Here is a 23,544-nt window from a genome sequence, read left to right as displayed (position 1 = left end):
CCTTCTTAACCGCCTGCTGCACCTGCATGCGTACCTTCAGCGACTGGTGCACAAGGACACCCAGGTTTCGTTGCACTTCCCCTTCTCCCAATCTATTACCATTCAGATAATAATCTGCCTTCCTGTTTTTGACACCAAAGTGGATAACCTCGCATTTATCCACGTTATATTGCATCTGCCATGCTTCTGCCCAATCACCCAACCTGTCCAAATCATCCTGGAGTTTCTCGACATCCTCCTCACAGCACACACGCCCACCCAGCTTTGTGTCAAATGCAAATTTGGAGATATTACATCTAGTTCCCTTGTCTAGATCATTAATATATATTGTGAATAGCTGGGGTCCAAGGACCGATCCCTGCGGGACCCCACTAGTCACTGCCTGCCACTCGTAAAAAGACCCGTTTATTCCAACTCTTTGCTTTCTGTCTGACAACCAGTTCTCTATCCAAGTCAACACCTTGCCCCCAATCCCATGTGCCTTAACATTGCGCGCTAATCTCTTATGCGGGATCTTATCGAAAGCCTTCTGAAAGTCCAAATACACCACATCCACTGGTTCTCCCTTATCTATTTTACCAGTTACATCCTCAAAAAATTCCAGTAGATTAGTCAAGCACGATTTACCTTTTGTAAATCCATGTTGACTTTGTCCGATCCTGTCACTGTTTTCCAAGTGCTCTGCTATTACATCTTTTATAATGGACTCCAGCATTTTCCCCACTACCGATGTAATTCCCCGTTTTCTCTCTACCACCTTTTTTGAATAGTGGGGTAACATTAGCTACCCTCCAATCCATGGGTACTGTTCCAGATTCCATTGAATGATCAGCAATGCATCATCTATTTCTAGGGCCACTTCCTTAAGTACCCTAGGATGTAGATTATCAGGCCCTGGGATTTATCGGCCTTCAATCCCGTCAATTTCCCTAACGCCATTTAGTTTGATATGTAGGATTAATATAATACAAATAAAGTTTGTTATATTAGATTACTATAATAACACGGCTACTGACATTTAAATAGTTTATTACTGTACTTCTGGTGTTTCTTTCACCGAGTTTGTGAGTTGTAAAGTGCAGAAATGATCAGTCCAGTGAGACAGTCACTTCCCGGACTTACCATCGGACTAAGGGTTTACTATGGTGAAAACATCCTAATTATAAGGTACTAGCTGGAGTGCCCGGCGGTGCCGAGGCTTTTTCGAGGGCATGTTGTTGTTGGAAGAGAGAGAGAGAGAGAGTGACTGGGGGGAAGAGAGAGAGCGACTGGGGGGAAGAGAGAGAGCGTCTGGGGGGAAGAGAGAGAGCGACTGGGGGGAAGAGAGAGAGCGACTGGGGGGGAAGAGAGAGAGCGACTGGGGGGGAAGAGAGAGAGCGACTGGGAGGAAGGGGGGAAGGGGAGGGGAGGGGGGAAAGAGGGTGGGAATGGGGGAATTGGGGGAGGGGGGAAGGGGGGAAAGAAGGGAGGGGGTGGAGGGGGAGGGGAGTGGGGGGTGGAGGGGAGAGGGGGGAGGAGGGGGGAGGAAGGGGAGGAGGGGGGAGGGGGGGAGGAGGAGAGGGGGAGTCCCTGAGCCCCGCCCCCCGATCTCCCGCCCCCCGATCTCCCGATGTCCCGCCCCCCGATCTCCCGTCCCCCGATCTCCCGATGTCCCGCCCCCCGATCTCCCGTCCCCGATCTCCCGATGTCCCGCCCCCCGATCTCCCGATGTTCCGCCCCGCGATCTCCCGATGTCCCACCCCTGATCTCCCGATGTCCCGCCCCCGATCTCCCAATGTCCTGCCCCGATCTCCCGTCCCCCGATCTCCCGATGTCGCGAGCCCCACCCCCCGATGTCGCGAGCCCCGCCCCCGATGTCCCGAGCCCCGCTCCCCGCCCTCCCGAGCCCTGCCTCCCGCTCTCTGGAGCCCCGCCCTCCTGAGCTGGCTTCAAGATCGCCGATTGCGGCTGTGAGAGACGGCCAGCGGGCCCGGTTGCCGGGGTAACCCTTCCCGCTCTCCAAGCCCCGCCCGAGATCCGCACTCCCGAGAGCCCCGCCCCCCCCGCCCGAGCCGAGCGGGGAACAGAGAGAGACGCCGCGTCTCAGCTGCTCCTGCTGCGCGCGCACCCTGTGTATGTCCCGTGACCCTCGTGGCTGACGCCGTTGCCCCGGGTAACGTGACGACGGGGGGGCGGGGGGGGAGAGCTTAGCAGAAGCCGTGGGACAATTACCTAGCTCGGGCGTGGCTGGGCAGGAGAGGCCCAGGCTTTGAGGCCTAGGTTCTGAGGCCTTACAAAAACGGGGAAAGGTAGGAAAAAGAATCTTCAGGTTAGAGAAAATATTTACAAATGAATGAAGTTTTTTTAAAAACAATTTAATAAAAGCAATTTTTTTTTGCTGGAAATGTAGGTTTGAAAAGAAAAACGCAGAAAGCGGGAAAAAGAATGGAATCAAGATGGTTGACACTCACCTCGGTTCAGAACGATAAGGCCCGCCCACACACGCACTGATTGGTCGACCGTCAGGTCACCGAAGCGTAGGATTGGTCAATCGTCCCGTCACTCGACTGTAGGAGGGCCCGCCCGCACACGCCAGGAACCCGGCGTACGATTGGTCGACCTCGACGTCACTCTATCGCTAATGAGCGGATAATGAGATGCTAATGAGCGGAATTTTGAACGTTTTTTGGATACCGCGGGCGCAATTTTTGTCCAGCCGAAACGTAAATACACTTACAACCGTTTTGGAATCGTAAGCTTTCTTTTGACGTAACGCACGCTCGAAAGTTATAGGGCGTACCTACGCGCACGTTACATCCAAAGAAAGCTTACGGTTCCGGGACGGTCGTAAGCGTATTTACTTTTCACTCGGACGAAAATTGTTCGCGCCTTATGCAAAAAACCTTCAAAATTCCACTCATTATCTGCTAATTAGCATTGAGTGACTGACGTCAAGGTTCCACCAATCCTGTGCCGTCATGATTGACCAATCCTACAGTTCAGTCGCCTGATGGTTGACCAATCGGTGTGTGTGTGTGGGCGGGACTAATCGTTTTCATCTCAGGGATCTGGCAGCCATTGCCTCAAGCTAAAAACCCCATTTACTTCCAGCTCAAAATCTGCTAATCCAGCTTCGAAAAAGTTAGTATCTCTTTTAACAATAACATAAGATTTACCAAAAACGTTTTATAAGTACTTTCACTTTCATCTTTCAAGGTATTAAAAGGTAGAAATGTTGCCCGGCAGCAGATTGAGAGAGGGACAGAGAGGCAGGGCCCAAAGCCTGGGACTCGATTTAAAATGTTGCCCGGCAGCAGATTCACAGAGGGACACAGAGACAGGGCCCAAAAGCTTGGGACTCGATTTAAAATGTTGCCCGGCAGCAGATTCACAGAGGGACAGACAGACAGGCCCCAAAGCCTGGGACTCGATTTAAACCGCCCGGCCCAAAGCAGCCCTGGCAACGCGGGGCCCCCCCAGCTAGTCTCTATCTCTATCTCTATATATATATATAAATAAAAGGATTGATCTGTCTGTCTGTCCTTCGGTGTGTCTGTCCGGCTATACACTCGAAAGTTATAGAGTGTACCTACACGTGCGTTACGTCCAAAGAAAGCTTACCATTCCAGGACGGTCGTAAGCGTATTTACTTTTCGGTCGGACAAAAATTGTTCGCGCATTATACAAAACACCTTCAAAATTAAACTCATTATCTGCTAATTACCATTGATTGACTGACGTCAAGGTCGACCAATCCTGTGCCGTCATGATTGACCAATCCTACAGTTCAGTCACCTGATGGTTGGCCAATCGGTGTGTGTGTGGGCGGGACTAATCGTTTTCAGCTCGGGGATCTGGAAGCCATTGCTTCAACTACTTCCAGCTCAAAATCTGCTAATCCAGCTTCTAAAAAGTTAGTATCTCTTTTAAAAATAACATAAGATTTACCAAAAACGTTTTATAAGTACTTTCACTTTCATCTTTCAAGGTATTAAAGGTAGAAATGTTGCCCGGCAGCAGATTCACAGAGGGACAGAGAGAAAGGCCCGAAAGCCTGGGACTCGATTTAAACCGCCCAGCCCAAAACAGCCTTGGCAACGCGGGGGGGGGGGGGGGGCCCAGCTAGTATATATATATAAAAGGATCGTGGTGTCTGTCTGTCTGTCCGGGGCATCACTCAAAAGTTATAGAGCGTACCTACACATATGTTATATCAAAAGAAAGCTTATGATTAGGGGAGTCTCATAGGCATATTTACTTTTTGGTCATACAAAAAACGTTCAAAAATCCGCTCATTAGCGGTTGGCCAATCATACGGGGGAATCCGCTCATTAGCATTGAGTGACGTGAAGGTTGACCAATCCTACGGGGGGAGCGTGCTGCGTCACGGAGGGCGTTTCATGGTGTGTGTGGGCGGGGCCTAATCTTTCAAACTGCCATTAGTGCCTCACAAAATGGCGGCCGCCCCTCTTCACCCGCAAAATCTCCCTCCAGCTCTCACCTTTTAGCGGGGGAGAGGCTGCTTTAAATTAGACTCTTCCTCTCTTTTGTTTTTCTTTTCTCTGGCCGGCTGCGCGGGAAAACAGACAACCACGCGGCCCGAGAGACAGCAAGCGGGGGAGCAGCGGCGGCGGGCCGCAGCGGGAGCTGAGCTCGGGTGAGCAGCGGCGGGCCGCAGCGGGAGCGGGCCGCAGCGGGAGCTGAGCTCCGGTGAGCAGCGGTGGGCCACAGCGGCAGCTGAGCTCCGGTGAGCGGCGGCGGGCTGCAGCGGCAGCTCAGCTTGGGTGAGTCGGGCCGGGCCTGAGGCGCTACGCCGCGCGCGGGGGCTCTGCTTCACCAGAGCGGGAGCTCATCAGGGGGGTTTTGCGACGGGTGTTTTTGCTCTCTCCCCTTCCCTCTCTCTCTCTCTCTCCTTCCCTCTCTCTCTCTCTCCTTCCCTCTCTCTCTCTCCTTCCCTCTCTCTCTCTCTCTCCTTCCCTCTCTCTGTCTCTCTCTCCTTCTGTCTCTCTCTCCTTCCTTCCCTCTCTCTCTCTCTCTCTCCTTCCCTCTCTCTCTCTCTCCTTCCACGGGGCAGCACGGTGGCATAGTGGTTAGCACTGTTGCCTCACAGCGCCAGGGGCCCGGGTTCAAATCCGGCCTCGGGTGACTGTCTGTGTGGAGTTTGCACATTCTCCCCGTGTTTGCGTGGGTTTCCTCCGGGCGCTCCGGTTTCCTCCTACAGTCCAAAGATGTGCGGGTTTAGGTTGATTGGCTATGATAAATTGACCCTTAGTGTTAGGGGGATTAAATACGTGGGGTTACGGGGATAGGGTGGGATATGTGTTGGTGTAGGGGTTACGGGCATTGGGTGGGATATGTGTCGGTGCAGGCTCGATGGGCCGAAATGGCCTCTATCTGCACTGTGGGGTTTCTGTGATTCTGTGATCTCTCACTCTCTCTCCTTCCCTCTCTCTCTCTCTCTCTCTCTCCTTCCCTCGCTCTCTCTCTCCTTCCCTTTCTCTCTCTCTCCTTCCCTCTCTCTCTCTCTCCTTCCCACACAGACAGACAAACTCATTTATATATATAATAAAAATTATTTCTACTTTTTTCATAACATGCCTTCAAAAAACCCTCTCTCTCTCTCCTTCCCTCTCTCTCTCCTTCCCTCTCTCTCTCTCTCTCTCTCTCCTTCCCTCTCTCTCTCTCTCCTTCCCTCTCTCTCTCTCTCTCTCCTTCCCTCTCTCTCTCTCTCTCTCTCTCCTACCTTCCCTCTCTCTCTCTTTCCCTCTCTCTCTCTCTCTCCTTCCCACACAGACAGACAGACAAACTCATTTATATATATAATAAAAATTATTTCTACTTTTTTCATAACAACATGCCCTCAAAAAACCCTCGGTACCGCCGGGCACTCCAGCTAGTTAATTATAAAGGAGGAAATGGGTAACCAGCATCATGTTATGAAAGCAAAATCAAATATAATGAAGAGCTTTTACATGTTTGTTTTCAAGAGAACGAGTCTGAGGAAAGATTAGATGTGTAGCAAGGTCCACACTAAAAAACATTGAGCTCAGCATGGAATGAGTTCTATTTCTTCATAAAGGGGAATTGTCCAACAATGGCAAGAGTGCTGTCCCCCCCACCCCCCGATTTTCTCCCTTCTTCTCTTGAAGGTGCTGACTCACGCTAGACTTACGATGCCATGGGTGCCAACTCTCCTCTGTTACCTCAACCAAGTGGACATTCTTCGTATGTGAGTCAAGATGGTGAGTGTCAGCAAGCCATTTGCCCTTAGTGGACATTACAGCCATGACCTGACCATTTCCTCGCCCAATGTCTGTGATCAACTGACCAACCAGACAGGAGTTCGAACCTAGGACCGTCCTGGTCTGTATATTTTGGCTCTACATTAGACAGCGCACTTAGCAACTGAATCCCCAGTCAGAGCCAGGAATAGTGCTGTGTTGGTTATTGCATTATTGCGATACTCTAGCTAGTTAAAAGCTAAGAAAATTATCTGCCTATAACAAGAGGTTGTGTCGCTAAGAGATTAAGCAACATATGGAAGTTAACTAGATCTCCTGAGTTATGCATCTACTCTGCATTTAAGGTATGCATCCCTGGGTGAGCTTCCAGTTGATTCTACTGAACAATTCAACTGTTTCTAAAGTTTAAGACTTTACAGAGCATTTGAAAACAGCTGAGATGACTGCACCATTTATTGGAACACAGATGACACATTCATAGAAAGGTCATCATCAACATGGAAGCCTGACCAATAGAAGCCACTTATTAATTTTGCTGCAAATTAGCTGACGTGTTCTTAGACGATAAGTTAGATTTTATGGACAGAAAATAGATAACACAAGTCTCTCTGCTTGTAGTGGTGCTGCTTCATTAAATGCAACTACATAACTCCAAATTGTTGAGTTCAACACCAGGGGGGTGATTTTGTCAATTTTGGCACGTTGGAGGTGGGACTCCTGCTTTTCAGGTTTTAATCCTGCCTCCATTGACTTCTGGCCAACCCACACTATTTTCCCTTGATTGACCTTGTTAAGCCCGCCCAGCGGGCTAAGCAGACCAATTAAGGGGAAGCCGGTTACAGAGAACGTCAGCGTATGACGTTTCATCTGTCAACATTTTTTGACAGCTCTGTGAAGCTGCCATTCTTCATTTGTGAGCCTAGACAGTGAGTGTAGTCAACTATTTATCATAATCTAGATATGTGGTAACTTCATTTTCAGCAACTGCAGAGAGTCATGCACAAGCACAGACAGTATCACTTACATCTATGTAGCTTGCATTAACATAGTCAAAACTGGAATCTCCCAGCAATGGATGCAACTTGACTCGATGACAATCATCTGCAAAATATTATTTTTAAGAGCTCATTAGATATAGAGTGTTAACAGCTTAATGGAACTCAACCAGACTAGCATGCCTATGTATGGGTCCCTAGAGGGGACATTCATTATCCATTCTCTAGAAAATAGTGAACTTCTCCTCACTAGAAAATGCGTGTGTCCCTTCACATTAGAGTATTTAAAGTGCTTTGTAGTGCTCAAAATTCAATTCTGGTAAATTAAAAACGTAACTTCTTTGCCAGGAACATTGAGCTTTTGATCAAGAATTTTATTTTTTTAAATGAGCAATTTACAAACCCATACTCCTCAGTCCACTTAATCATTTATTTAGTACCAAGAGAAAATTCTCCAACAAAAATATGCATTTTCTAGAAACATGACCAGACGTATAAACACACTGCTATCTCGAGAAGAACGATGGAATTGGATCGACTGAATTTAGTATTGTAATCATTAAAAAAAGCTTACTGATTCTGGCAAGGCTCACACACGACAGCCTAACTGGGCAAAGTACCAGAGGGTTGCTAATACCCCTGGTACCCCATGCCAGCAGGAATCAGTGCTTTTCGAGGATAAGAGAAAAAGGAGGAGAAAATTGGAACAAAAAAATCTTATAGGTTGACTGTTCGAAAGAAAAATAGGGGAAAAACATCGCCCCCGCAGAATGCTTGTCCATAAAACTGCGAGCCAGTTCATCGCTAAATTACAATTTTTATGTTTAATTTCGGTGCATCAGGATTTCAAAATGATGGAAGTGAATGAGATATTCTTTGGTACACTGGATGTTTATGGCTGGATTTTCATGTTGCAACGTGATGTATGGAACAAGGTTTTGATATAATGCAAGTATATTAAATCTGGTTCAGCAAATTGCAATTTCATGCCTGGATGTGGATTGCTCTTGGAATTGGGTTTGCATTCACTTGGCATAGATTGTCTGTGCTTTTTCCTATCAAGTGTCTCAATCGAGGACTCTCTGTGACCCCCCTTGTGAGGACTATGATTTAGCATATTTGAGGTGAGTAATGAAGTTAGCTGAATTCACAGCACGGTAACAAGTTGACAAGTCTCTCACATTGGAGACACAGATATGCAGTCTGAAACAGGCTGTGATTCCAACCTGCATGGGCAATTTATCAATTCTCCAAGGAATACAGTGGCACCTCTGCACCAAAATGAATATATAAAAATTACATTAAAAAAATCAAAGAATAATGCAAAACAAGGTTTCCACAATTATGTACTTTTCTCTAATTTTACTTGAAGCAGTAGATATGTTATATAATTATTATAAAGATTATGTGTCAGGCAGTACATGTGGATTTTGAAAGCTGCAAAGGATATTTGGCATTCAGAACTTGTTCATTCTTAGGTTTTTAGCTAGGTTGTCATTTGCATTTCACATTGGGTCCTCACTTGGATCCCTTCTCATCGATTCACATTGCTGCTTACTGAAGGATGATACATTCTCAGGATACAGTACATTGCGTTCCTCCCCTTTGGATTCCAGTGCCTTTATCACTATCTAGTACCAGTGGAAAATTAGCTACCACCCCAAGGATAAGATAGTGCCGACATTTAAATACTCAAATACTTGACTGTACACATGCTGATCAACAGTTTTACTCAAGACACCATTAGTGCAGTAAGCCTGCGCATGAAGGAAGTGTTTTGCTTTGTTTTTCTCTCCTTTTCTGCTCCCTCTTCTGAATGTGTTCACTCTTTGCTGATGTTTGGTTTAAAAGGTGTGCAGCATCACCAAACCAGCAGAGACAAAGCTGGGAGGGACTCAGAACTCTGAGTTAGGAATCTACAAATTGATGTAACAATGAGTTTGACGATACAATTCCACAGGGGTCCTACTGGTCTTCTGCACTAACTTCAGTGGCACCCCCTGCTCCCCCCCCCAAGGAAACACAAGACACACAGGGATGAGGGACTTCAGTTACGTGGAGAGACTAGAGGAGCTGAGATTGTTCTCCTTAGAACAGAGAAGGTTAAGGGGAGATTTAATAGATGTGTTCAAAATTATGACTGGTTTTGATAGAGTAAATAAGGGGAAACTGTTTTCACTGGCAGGAGGTTTGGCAAGCAGAGGACACAGATTTAAGATAATTGGCAAAAGAACCAGAGGGGAGATGAGGATGATTTTTTTTTCACGCAGCAAGTTGTTATGATCTGGAATTCACTGCCTGAATGGGTGATGGAAGCAGATTCAATAGTCTTGAAGGGGAAAAAAATTACACAGGGCTATGGAGAAAGCAGGGGGAGTGGGACTAATTGGATCGCTCTTTCAAAGAGCTGGCAAAGGCACAATGGGCCAAATAGACTCTTCTTGTGCTGTATCATTCTAGATTCTATATCGCCATTTCTGCGAGGGCCCCATTGATGGGGTCTAGCAAGCAGGCTGGAGCTCTGTGAGGTCAATTTTTTGTTAAAAAGGAATACTTCCGGGATCACTCCTTTCCTCAGGAGCCAATTAGAGCTGTAGCTGGGGCCTGTACGGCAGATGATGTTTCTGGCGTATGGGGCAAGCAGGCGCCAAAGTAGTGCCTCGAGTGGCACTTGTGCCCAACTGGCCCCTTGAAAACTAGGTGCCCTCCCACTGATTCTGCGAACTCTGGCAATGGGTCAGTGTTGGAGGGCATTAGCAAGCGCGATCCCAATGCAAAATGCCAGCATTGCTGCCCATTGAAACTTCGGGTCCAACACATTTAAAAGTGCTTCATATATATATTCTGTGCTCACTAACTTACAGGCAATGATGTTCTCATGTCTACTTTTGGTCCTGCTTTCTTTTTTCTTTGACATTTCCCGGCACGAAGTTTGACCCTCAAAGAAACTCTGGGGGGGGGAAAAAAATCCAGTTAAAAGGTCACACAACCACAAAACCTTTTTCTCCTTCCTTTGTTCACCCCTCCTTCTTCTGATGGCACTGACTCTTGCTGTGGTACAGTTCCATAGCATTGATACCCCTCTCTTACCTGGCCCAAGTGTTTGTACTCACACAGTCAGCAGGCTATTTGGCCACAGAGGTCACCACAGCTTAACCTGATTCTATTTTCACCCAATGTGAAATCTGGAACACTCTCTCCCAAAAACAGTTGAGGCTAGGTCAATGAAAATTTCAAAACTTGAGATTTATAGATTTTTGATAAGTAAAGGTATTAAGGATATGGAAACAAGGCGGGTAAATGGAGCTAAGATACAGATAGCGGAACAGGCTCGAGGGGCTGAATGGCTTACTCCTGTTCCTGTGCTCCCTGGATAATGCCCATACCCACTTAGTCATTGGGGAAGCTAACCTCAAAGTGCAAGTTCAAAGCCATTCTGGACGATCACAGAGACAGTCACATGTTTTAGTTTGCCAACAATGATACAACCACAATTGGTGTCCTAGAAAGCACAGTGAGATCCAGAGATCATCCTACAAGTGAGAACAGAGGATTTCACCAGTAATTAGTCTTTCTAAATGCTTTAATTATATTCTTGAAGCTGAATGGTGGGCTGCCATCTTCCTCACGCAGGTCGCGAAGTGTTGATCCAATGTAATTTCCCCCAATGTTGCCTTTGAGACTAAACTGCATTATTTGTGGCCGATTGTCAAGGACTTCTAAATGGAGCAAAGGAACAAGCAACACTCTTAGAAATCTCACTTTTGTGTACAGGGCTGAGAGCACTTTTTGAAAATCATTCAAAAACAAAATGTACCCGATGGGAATTGAATGCACAGATATGAAATTGCCATTGCAAACAGGAAATTATTGGTGGGTTAGAAAATGTATTCAATACAATAATGCCTGTGGAAATAACGCAAAAATCATAAACCGTAGAATTATTAAACATTTCAACATATTAAAATGGGAGTATAAACACACACATACATGTACAGTCTACTTTTAATTCAAAGTTGCTAAATTCCAGCTATCTAATAATTCAATTTTTTTAGCACTAAATTCCTCCTTTGCTGTGTTATTTTGTAGCTTAATTAAAACTGGATACGGTATTTTTTAACCATAAAACTGACTTTGAATAATCACGCTTAGACTATATATATATAATATATATAAATAACACAAATGTATCTGTAACAGAACATTGTGTTCATTAAAATACCTTAAGAAACGCTTGAGAGGAGGAGAAGGGACTCTAGGCTCCACTTGATGTATCATTATCAGTGGACAAACTGGAATCAGAGTGGAAAGTGTGCTACAACCTGCACGGAACAACAGATCAACAAGAGGGAATAGCCAGAAACTAACGAGACGACTGGTTAAGAAAGAGGTACACAGTTTCAGATTTTTCCTATGATCAATTGTCGACTGGAACCAGTTAGATTACGAAATAGTAACTGCAAGCTCACTAGACACATTTAAACATTAACTGAAGAACTGAATTAGTAATTTCACTGTTGCGCTCACCCAGTGACCATACCCCTTACAAAGTTGGCGGAGTACAGCTAGACTGCATATGCCGACTCAACCGAGACAAGACAAGACCTTAATGTATACCACAGGTGGCCAGGTGAAACTGTTCAATTATGAACCAATGTTCAGAGTTTTTTTGTGAAGAAGTGACAAGAACTACGTTAGACTTCCATGCTACTGGCATTGTAAATTAGGTGAGGCTCCAAGTGTATAAAAGTAAACGTTTCTGCAGAGCACAGAGCAGTCTGCACAGAGCGGGAATAAACTGAGTGGACTTGAACAGAGTGCTTTGTTTGGGAATTTGGTAAGAGTGGGAATTCGGAGAAGAGAGGGAAGGAGTTGTTGCTTTTTACCTACAGTACTTGTAGTGCTTTGTGTTACAGGTAGATATTTAATTGATCTAGATCAAGTAAACTACACTGTAAACTAAGTTAACTAATTACAAATGTAATTAAATGTAATTAAATAAAACAAGGTTATATAGGGATGGCAGTGCAGGCGGTGTGCCACCACTGCAGCATGTGGGACAGTGTGATCCCGGACAACCACGTTTGCAGTAAGTGCCTGCATCTTGAGGAACTTCAGCTCAGAGTTTTTGAGCTGGAGTCTGAGGTGCAGACATTGCGGGGCATCAGGGATGGGGAGACTTACCTAGACACTTTGGGGGCAATTTTGCCAGCCCTGAGGAGGCGGGTATGGAGGCGGGACTGTCGGGGAAATGGCAGAATTTGGGGGTGGGTGCCCAACCCGCCTCCATGCCATCTTCCTAGGAGGCGAGTAGCCGTCTCGCGTCGGGTCCCGTCTCCTTGGAGGCAGGAAGGGGTTAACGCCTATTAACAACCTGTTAACAGACAGTTAACAGGCAGAAAATAGGATTATCCCCTTTTTGCCCTCACAATTGTGGGCTTCCCGAAGGCTCCAAAACACGTCAGCTCAGCGAGACGAGTACTGGGTCTGTGGGGGGCGGGGGGGTGCAAAAGTGTGGTGTGAAGGTAAGTGATGCGTGCAAGAGTGTAGAGGTGAGTATCTGAGGTAAGTGCAATGTGTTTTTAAAAGTGTACTTACCTTTGTTTCTTCCTGCAGGCTTCAGTCGGTTTAGAAAAATAGGAGCAAGAGTGGGCCATTTGGCCCTTCGAGCCTGCTCTGCCATTCAATATGATCATGGCTGATCCTCCATCTCAATACCATATTCCCGCTCTCTCCCCATACTCCTTGATGCCTTTTGTGTCTAGAAATCTATCTATCTCCTTCTTAAATATATTCAGTGACTTAGCCACCACAGCCTTCCGTGGTAGAATTCCACAGGTTCACCACCCTCTGAGTGAAGAAATTTCTCATCTCAGTCCTAAATGTCCTACCCCGTATCCTGAGATTGTGACCCCTCGTTCTAGACCCCCCAGCCAGGGGAAACACCCTCCCTGCATCCAGTCTGTCAAGCCCTGTCAGAATTTTATACATTTCAATGAGATCCCCTCTCATTCTTCTATACGCTAGTGAATACAGGCCTAATCGACCCAATCTCTCCTCATACGACAGTCCTGCCATCCCAGGAACCAGTCTGGTGAACCTTCGCTGCACTCCCTCTATGGCAAGTATATCCTTTCTAAGGTAAGGAGACCAAAACTGCACACAGTACTGCGGTGTGGTCTCACCAAGGCCCTGTACAACTGTAGTAAGACATCCTTGCTCCTGTACTCAAATCCTCTTGCAATGAAGGCCAACATACCATTTGCCTTCCTAACTGCTTGCTGCACTTGTATGTTTGCTTTCAGTGACTGGTGTACAAGGACACCCAGGTCCCTTTGTACATCAACATTTCCCAATCTATCAGCATTTAAATAATACTCTGCCTTTCTGTTTTTCCTACCGAAGTGGATAACTTCACATTTATCCATGTTATACTCCATCTGCCATGTATTTGCCCACTCACTCAACTTGTCTAGAAACATAGAAGATAGGAGCAGGAGTGGGCCATTCGGCCCTTTGAGCTTGCTCCGCCATTCAATGAGATCATGGCTGATCATCCAAATTCAGTACCCTGTCCCTGCCTTCTCCCCATATCCCTTTAGCCTCAAGAAATATATCCAACTCCTTCTTGAATATATTTAATGACCTGGCCTCCACCGCCCTCTGTGGCAGAGAATTCCACAGGTTCACCACTCTCTGGGTGAAGAAATTCCTCCTCATTTCAGTCCTAAATGGCTTACCCCTTATCCTTAGACTATGACCCCTGGTTCTGGACTCCCCGGCCATCAGAAACATCCTTGCTGCATCTAGTCTGTCCAGGCCTGACAGAATTTTATAGGTTTCGATGAGATCCCCTCTCAATCTTCTAAACTCCAGTGAGTATAAGCCCAATCGACACAATCTCTCCTCATATGTCATTCCTGCCATCCCAGGTATCAGTCTGGTGAATCTTCGCTGCACTCCTTCCATGGCAAGAACGTCCTTCCTCAGATAAGGCAACCAAAACTGCACACAATACTCAAGGTGCGGTCTCACCAAGGCCCTGTACAACTGTAGCAAGACATCCTTGTTCCTGTACTCGAATCCTCTTGCTACGAAGGCCAACATACCATTTGCCTTCTTAACCGCCTGCAGCACCTGCATGCTTACCTTCAGCGACTGGTGCACAAGGACACCCAGGTCTCTTTGCACTTCCCCTTCTCCCAATCTAAATCGCCTTGAAGCCACCTTGCATCCTCCTCACAACTCACAATCCCACCCAACTTTGTATCATCAGCAAATGTGGATATACTACATTTGTTCCCCTCATCCAAATCATTGATATATATTGTGAATAGCTGAGGCCCAAGCACTGATCCTTGCGGTACCCCACTAGTTACAGCCTGCCAACCCGAAAATGACCTGTTTTTTCCTACTGTTTTCTGTCCGTTAACCAATCCTCAATCCATGCTAGTATATTACCCCCAATCCCATGAGCCCTAATTTTGTTTAATAACCTCTTGTGTGGCACCTTATCTAATGCCTTCTGAAAATCCAAATACATTACATCGACTGGTTCCCCCTTATCTATTCTGTGAGTTACAACCTCAAAAAATTCTAACAGATTTGTCAAACACAAATTCCCTTTCATAAATCTGTGTTGACTCTTATTATTTTCTAAGTGCCCTGTTACCACGTCCTTAATAATAGCATTTTCCCTACTACTGATGTCAGGCTAACTCATCTGTAATTCCCCATTTTCTCTCTCCCTCCTTTCTTAAATAGTGGAGTTAAATTTTCTACCTTCTAATCCGCGTGAACCATTCTAGAATCTATGGACTTTTGGAAAATCACAACCAATGCATCCACTGTCTCTATGGTCAACTTTTTCAAAACCCTAGGATGTAGGCCATCAGGTCCAGGGGATTTATCAGCTTTCAGTCCCATTAATTTCGCCAGTACTACTTTTTTACTAATACTAATTTCTTTTAGTTCCTCATTCTCGCTAGACCCTTGGAACTTAACTATTTCCAGAAAGTTTTTTGCGTCTTCTTCCATGAAGACAGACACAAAGGGCTGGTTTTACCAGCCCTGAGGAGGCGGGTTTGGAGGCGAGACTGCTGGGAAAATCAAAAAGAATGGGAGCGGGTCCCGAACCCGCTCCCAACCCGCCTCCAACCAATCTTCCCAGGTAGTTAACAGGCAGTTATGAAGCTTTTTCCCATTTTGAGACTTCTGCTGTGGGCTTCCTGACGTCGGGGAACCCCGCCAGGGTAAGAGAGGCATGCTGTGGGTCTGTTGTCATGTTTGTGTATAGGTGACAGCTGCAGGAGTCATGTGAAGGATGCAATGGGACACTGGTGAGTATCAGAGGTAAGGAAATGTTGGGAAAGTCATTTTTAAAGTGTTTAGATTTTTCTGTAGGTAACAAGCTTTGAAGTGTGTGTGTGTGGCCTCACCTCATTGGGAGAAGTGACAGGTCGCTTCTGTACCCTCACCTGCAACTGCCATCTGTTTTATCCTAAGGAGAGAGTCATTGGAGAGCCTGGGTACAAGGGCTCGCCTTTGTACAGTGATTGTCAGTATTTGACAGCACCTCAATGCTGTCAAACACTGTCAAATCACATATCAAAAATAAATGATTCATGTCCCTTTAAGAAAACCGGCAGATGAAGTGTCATCAACTGACGTCATCTGACACCGGCTTTCCCATAATTGGCCAGCAAGCCCGCAGGGCGGGCTTAACAAGGCCAATCAGGGGAAAATAGCGTCTGTGCGTTGGACGTCGCTGGGAGCGGGACTAGAACCTGGAAGGCAGCAGTCCCACCCCCAACTCGTCTCAGTAGGTAAAATCCAGCACAAGGTATTTGTTTAATTTCTCTGCCATTTCCTTATTCCCCATTATAATTTCTCCTGTCTTAGCCTGTAAGGGACTCACATTTACTTTCGCTAATCATTTCCTTTTTACATACGTATAGAAGCTTTTACAGTCTGTTTTTATGTCTCTTGCGAGTTTACTCTCGGATTCTATTTTCCCTTTCTTTTTGGCAGCATTAGAAGCCTCTTCCTTTGATCTAACACTATCTTTTACTTCTCTTGTTAGCCACGGTTGGACTACTTTTCCTGTGGGGTTTTTGTGCCTTAAAGGAATGTATATTTGTTGTAAATTATGTGTTAATTGTTTAAATGCTAGCCATTGCTCGTCCACTGTCATACCTTTTAATGTAGTTTCCTAATCTACCTTAGCCAACTCGTCCCTCATACCTACGTAGTTTGCTTTGTTTAGATTTAAGATCCTAGTTTCGGATTTAACTAAATCACTTTCAAACTCAATATGAAATTCTATCATAGTATGGTCACTCTTCCCTAAAGACCCCTTTACTACAAGGTTATTAATTAACCCTTCTCGTTGCACAATATTAGATCTAAAATAGCCTGTTCCCTAGTTGGTTCCTCAACATACTGATCTAGAAAACTATCTTGCATACATTCCATGAATTCGTCCTCCACACTATTACTGCAAATTTGGTTTGCCCAGTCTATATGTAGATTAAAGTCCCCCATGATTACTGTATTACCCTCGTTACATGCGCCTCTAATTTCCTGATTTATACTCTGCCCTACATTACAACTACTGTTTGGGGGCCTATAAACAAATCCCACCAATGTTTTCTGCCCCTTGCTGTTTCTTAGCTCCACCCAAACTGATTTTACTTCTTCATTTTCGGAGCTAAAATACTTTCTTGATACTGTCTTTATCCCATCCTTTATTATCAGGGCTACCCCTCCTCCTTTTCCATTTTGCCTCCCTTCTAAAAGTTATGTATCCTGGAATATTCAGTTCCCAACCTTGGCGACTTTGCAACCACGTCTCCGTTATGGCTATTAGATCAAACCTGTTAATTTCTATCTGCGCTATTAATTCATCTATTTTGTTGCGAAAGCTTCGCGCATTCAGATATAGTGCCTTTGGCATTGATTTATTTGGATCCTAGCTCCTCAAACTCCCTCAGCAGAAGCTCATTCCTAGTTCTACCTATGTCGTTGGTTCCTATGTGGACCACGACATCTGGATCCTCCCCCTCCCATTCCAAGTTCTTCTCCAGCCGCGAGGTGATGTCTTTAACCCTGGCACCCGGCAGGCAACACAGCCTTTGGAACTCTCGGTCGTGGCTGCAGAGAACCATATCTATCCCCCTGACTACACTGTCCCCTACCACAACTGCATTCCCTTTCACTCCCCCCACTTGAATGGCCTCCTGCACCATGGTGCCATGGTCAGGCTGCTCATCCATCCTGCAGGCTTTTCCCTCATCCACACAGGCAGCAAGAACCTCATACCTGTTGGACAAGGGCAAAGGCTGAGGCTCCTCCAGCACTACACCTGGGGTCCCCTTACCTGCCTGAGTTGCAGTCAGGCCCTCCTGTCCCTGACCACTAACCAGACCTGTACCACTACCTAACCTAAGGGGTGTGACTGCCTCCTGGATCAAAGGGGGCGATTTTGTGAATGGGGGCGCGTTGGAGGCGGGACTGCTGCTTGGCGGGTCGATGTCCCGTCTCCATCAATTTGTGGCCAACCCACGTTATTTACCCTTGATTGACCTTGTTAAGCCCGCCCAGCAGCCCAGCTCTGTGAATCTGTCAAACAGTGACATTCTCTGCATACAAGACCTCATCAACCTTCTTTCTTTTACAGAAATGAGATGGTTGTTGCATCTGAGAATGCAACGGCCATCTCTCATCTGCAACACGGAGGTCCGAGACTCTCCGCATACAAACCGCATTCGTAATAAGGTAGACGAATTAACAGCGCAAATAGATGCAAACGGATACGATATAATTGCGATTACGGAGACATGGCTGCAGGGTGACCAAGGCTGGGAGCTGAATATCCAAGGATATTCGATATTTAGGAAGGACAGGCAAAAAGGAAAAGGAGGTGGGGTGGCGTTGTTGGTAAAGGATGAAATCAGAGCAATAGTGAGAAAGGATATTGGCTCAGAAAAGCAAGATGTAAAATCAGTCTGGGTGGAGCTAATAAGCACCAAGGGGCAGAAAACATTGGTGGGAGTTGTCTATAGGCCTCCAAACAGTAGTGGTAATGTAGGAGATGGCGTCAAACAGGAAATTAGAGATGCATGTAACAAGGGTACTACAGCAATCATGGGTGACTTTAATCTACATATAGATTGGCCAAACCAAATTAGCAATAATACTGTGGAAGATGAATTCCTGGAGTGTGTACGAAATGGTTTTTTAGACCAGTACGTTGAGGAGCCAACTAGGGAACAGGCTATCCTAGATTGGGTATTGTGCAATGAGAAGGGGTTAATTAATAATCTTGTTTTGCGGGGTCCTTTAGGGAAGAGTCACTATAACATGATAGAATTCTTCATTAAGATGGAAAGTGAAGTAGTCCAATCCGAAACTAGGGTCCTAATTCTAAACAAAGGAAACTACGAAGGTATGAGGAGTGAGTTGGCTATGATAGATTGGGGAGCTTCATTAAAAGGCATGACGGTGGATAGGCAATGGCTAACATTTAAGGAATGAATGCATGAATTGCAACAGTTATACATTCCTTTCTGGTGCAAAAACACAAAAGGAAAAGCGGCCCAACCATGGCTAACAAAATAAATTAAGGATCCAAAGAGGAGTCACATAAAGTTGCCAGAAAAAGTAGCAAGCCTGAGGATTGGGAGCGGTTTAGAGTTCAGCAAAAAAAGGACCAAGAGATTGATTAAGAGGGGAAAAATAGAGTATGAGAGTAAACTTGCAAGAAACATAAAAGCAGACAGTAAAAGCTTCTACAAGTATGTAAAAAGAAAAATATTAGTGAAGACAAATGTAGGTCCCTTACTGTCAGAAACAGGAGAATTTATAATGGGGAACAAGGAAATGGCAGAGCAATTAAACAAATAATTTGGTTTTGTCTTCATGGAACAGGACACAAATAACTTCCCAGAAATGCTAGGGAACCAAGGGTCTAGTGAGGAGGAATTAAAGGACATTAAAGGTGCAGCTGTGTGTGGCCCAGCCTCAGTCCAGTGGGCAAAACGGATTCATTGCCACTAAATTGGTAACATCACTTAGAAAAGCTACAAGGGAGGGAAATGAGGGGAATAAATGTCACCCTGATACAGTAGGGATAGGAAGACAGCAACATAGGAACAGGTGTAAGCCATTCAGTTAGATAATGGCTGAGCTGTGTCTTAACTCGGTCAACAACAACTTGTATTTATATAGCGCCTTTAACATAGTAAAACGTCCCAAGGCGCTTCACAGGAGTGTTATAAAACAAAATTTGACACCGAGCCACAAAAGGAGATATTAGGACAGGTGACCAAAAGCTTGGTTAAAGAGGTAGGTTTTAAGGAGTGTCTTAAAGGAGGAAAGAGGAGTAGAAAGGCGGAGAGGTTTAGGGAGGGAATTCTGGAGCTTATGGCCTAGGCAGCTGAAGGCACGGACACTAATGGGTGAGCGATTAAAATCGGAGATGCTCAAGTGGCCAGAATTAGAGGAGCGCAGATATTTGGGGGGGGGGGGCAGGGGGGGTTGTGAGGCTGGAGGAGATTACAGAGATAGGAAGGGTCAAGGCCATGGAGGGATTTGAAAACACGGATGAGAATTTTAAAATCGAGAGCCAATGTAGGTCAGCGAGCACAGGGGTGATGGGTGAACGGGACAACGGGACTTGGTGCGAGTTAGGACATGGGCAGCCGAGTTTTGGATGACCTCAAGTTTACGAAGGGTAAAACTTGGGAGGCCAGCCAGGAGTGCATTGGAATAGACAAGTCTAGAGATAACAAAGGCATGGATGAGGGTTTCTACAGCAGATGAGCTGAGGCGGGGCAGAGACAGGCGATGTTACGGAGGTGGAAATAGGTGGTCTTAGTTATGTCGCGGATATGTGGTCGGGTGCTCATTTCAGGGTCAAATATGACACCAAGGTTGCGAACAGTGTCTTTCAGCCTCAGACAGATGCTAGGGAGAGGGGTGGAGTTAGTGTACATGTGGAAACTGACGCTATGTTTTCGAATGATATCGCTGAGGGGCAGCATGTAGATGAGAAATAGGAGGGCGCCAAGGATAGATCCTTGGAAGACATCAGAGATAATGATGCAGGAGCAGAAAGAGAACTCATTGCAAGTGATTCTCTGGATATAATTAGGTAGATAAGAATGGAACCAGGCGAGTGCAGTCCCACCCAGTTGGACGACGGTGGAGAGACGCTGGAGGAGGATAGAGTGGTCAATACACTTGTTTAACAAAATCTCAGTTTTGAAATTTTCAATTAACCTAGCCTCAACAGCTTTTTGAGGGAGTGAGTTCCAGATTTCCACAACCCTTTGTGTGAAGAAGTACTTCCCTGACATCACCCTTGAACTGTCTAGCTCTAATTTTAAGGTTTTGCCTCCGCTTTGGTCTCCCCAACAGAGGAAATAATTTCTATCTATCGACCCTATCAAATCCTTTAATCATCCGAAACACCTCAATTAGATCAGCCCTTAGTATTCTATACTCAAGGGAAACAAGCCTAGTTTATACTACCGGTCCTCATAATTTAACCCTTTTAGCCAGGTTATTCTAGCAGAGTTGAGCTGAGGCAGATTGTCTGGGCAGAGTTGGGGAAACTTTACTCTCCTAATTGTGCTGTACCTGACCTGGAAGTTATTGATGCCACTTCTGGATATCAGCAATGATTAAATGTCCCCAATCCTCAGCACTAGCATTCCTAACTTGATGAACCTGAAATTCAGAAAAGAAAATTGTGGTCTAATTGATTTTCCCCATCAGTGGTCACGGAGCCAGCTCCAGCTTTTATCTCTGTGATATACTATCAGTCTCTTTTTGAAGTAAGACTGAAAACAGACAACCACAAAAAAAACTTAGGCTCGTCACAAAATCAATCCAACGATTTCTGCTGAAATTGAGGAGATTTTGTTTCATTCCTTCAAATAGAAACACTAGTTCATTGCCATAGATATGTCTCAAGATATTTGAAATGATCTTTGGATGCAACTTAGGATGGTTGATGTCCTTTGATCCTCACCTCGTACTCTTGTTTGAAGCCATAGCCTTCTGCTGTCTTCATTTGGTTGATGTGTTGTAGGAGGTCGGCCACTCGGACTGCAGGGTGCAGCTGGCCAGTCTGGTATGGAGAGCCAGCTCGACCACGTGGACTCCGAGAGAAACTTCCTAACAAGCTGCTTGATTCGTTCATGTTGCGCTGTTCGGCTGTTGGGGAGTTTGGTGGGGGGTGCGTTGGGGAAGAGAAGAAGGGAAGAAAACAGAACTGTTAACAGCATAGAGAAGCGAAAGTTGACAAAGTGAAACAGAAGCACACATCTTAGGAGTCAGCCTTGGCTCAGTGATAGCACTCTCGCCTTGGAGTCAGGAGGTTCATTTGAGGGAGTTAAAGTGAACTGCAGAACATTTCAGCTCTTTATGACAAGGTCGTGAATAAAGTGAATATAAAAAAAAAACATTTCTACACATTGCAAATAGAGAACATTTTCTGCCAGTGCGCCCTAACCTTTCTCAAATTTTGCTAAACAATTATGTAAAGGGAGTTTATTTGCAACTGGCCCATACAGTGCCATATCTGGTAGGATTTGATGCTTTTCATCAGCGATGAATCATTTAGCAAAATAAATGTAAATTTAAAAGTCACATAACATGGCAGTGCTCCTTTTTTAAGATCTACTTTAAAATTGATGGGAAAATATTTCTGTCTTTACATCCCATTACTTAAAAAAAAAACATGGAATTAATGTGGCCTCATAAGTGTAACAACACTGGAATACCAGCACCGGATGACTTGAATTTCTTTTTTTATTCATTCTGGGATGTGGGGGTCGCTGGCAAGGCCAGCATTTATTGCCCATCCCTAACTGTCCTTGAGAAGGTGGTGGTAAGCTGCCGCCTTGAACCGCTGCTGTCTATGTGGTGAACCTATATACACAGTGCTGTTAGGGCGGGAGTTTCAGGATTTTGACCCAGCGACGATGAAGGAACGGCGATATATTTCCAAGTCAGGATGGTGTGTGACTTGGAAGGGAACTTGAAGGTGGTGGTGTTCCCATGCGTCTGCTACCCATGTCCTTCTAGGTGGTAGAGGTCGTGGGTTTGGGAAGTGCTGTCGAAGAAGCCTTGGCAAGTGGCTGCAGCACATCTTGTAGATGGAATCATAGAATGGTTACAGCACGGAAGAAGGCCATTCAGCCCGTCGAGCCCGTGCCGAATCTCAGCTAGTCCCACTCCCCTGTCTTTTCCCCGTAGCCCTGCAAATTTTTTTCTTTCAGATACTTATCCAACTCCCTTTTGAAAGATAAGATTGAGTCTGCCTCCACCACCTTTTCAGGCAGTGCATTTCAGATCTTAAACCACTCGCTGCGCAAAAAAGCTTTTTCTTACATCACCTTTGGTTCTTTTGCCAATCACCTTAAATCTGTGTCCTCTGGTTCTCAACCCTTCTGCCAATGGGAACAGTTTCACTCTATCTATTCTGTCCAGATCCCTCATGATTTTGAACACCTCTATCAAATCTCCTCTCAATCTTATCTGCTCCAAGGAGAACAACCCCAGCTTCTCCAGTCTATCAACGTAACTGAAGTCCCTCATTCCTGGAATCATTCTCAAAAATCTTTTTTGCAACTTCTTTAAGGCCTTCACATCCTTCCTAAAGTGTGGTGCCCAGAACTGGACACAGTACTCCAGTTGGGGCCGAACCAGTGTTTTATACAGGTTCATCATAATTTCCACACTTTTGTACTCTAAGGGCTAGAAATTGGGTGCCTTTGCACCACCCGTTAGCGCCCCCGGGCTTTGCGACCGGGCACAGCGCTGACATCGACTCCCACCATACTCAGCGGGAGTTTTGCGGTGGCGCTACGAAATTGCGCCCCAATCTCCTTCGCCCGGAGATCGTGACGTCATCCCTGTGCACATCGCCCCGGACCCAAAATTGACTTTCGGCCCCTGCAGCCTCGCCGGTCGATAAAACCGACAGCTGCAAGAGGTGTGCATCGGGCGGCCAGCCGCTTCGGGGGCGATAATTAAAGGCAAGGTGGCCGAGGCAAGTAAAAAAAAAACTTACCTTTCCTGTTGAAGTTTTTTTTGTGGGCTCCTACCTGCTTGAGTGCCAGGCTGCTCGCGTTGGATCGTGGCTGCCTTGGTGGTCCAGGTAGATAATTTTTCTATTGCAGAGCCTGCAAGGGAGGGAAGGAGCCTTTGAATGCAGTAGCGCTGCACGGCCCAGTGTGCAGCACTGCTGAAGTCTCCGCCCCGTCTGCTGCCGACTGCGCTCCAAGAAGGAAGTGGAGTGCTTGACTGAGCGCTCCACT

The 23,544-nt window shown here is 45.9% G+C and overlaps 1 protein-coding gene across 7 annotated transcripts in view; it reads right to left on the bottom strand.

The window, feature by feature from the left end:
• The window catches only part of ptprub (protein tyrosine phosphatase receptor type Ub), a 1,172,978-nt gene that overhangs the window by 112,586 nt on the left and 1,036,848 nt on the right, over window positions 1-23,544 (bottom strand). For all 7 annotated transcript variants that reach the window (XM_085962902.1, XM_085962905.1, XM_085962901.1 and 4 more), the window contains 3 exons: window positions 21,252-21,436; window positions 10,079-10,166; window positions 7,246-7,322 (listed from right to left, as the gene is read on the bottom strand). In XM_085962902.1, coding sequence (XP_085819028.1) covers window positions 7,246-7,322; window positions 10,079-10,166; window positions 21,252-21,436 — 350 coding nt within the window. The remainder of the gene's footprint in view (window positions 1-7,245; window positions 7,323-10,078; window positions 10,167-21,251; window positions 21,437-23,544) is intronic.

This window comes from Somniosus microcephalus, chromosome 20 (genome assembly GCF_052327205.1).
Source record: "Somniosus microcephalus isolate GS21.2 chromosome 20, FLI_Smic_1.0, whole genome shotgun sequence".
Taxonomy (NCBI): Eukaryota; Metazoa; Chordata; class Chondrichthyes; order Squaliformes; family Somniosidae; genus Somniosus; species Somniosus microcephalus.
This window is presented reverse-complemented; position numbering and strand designations above follow the sequence as displayed.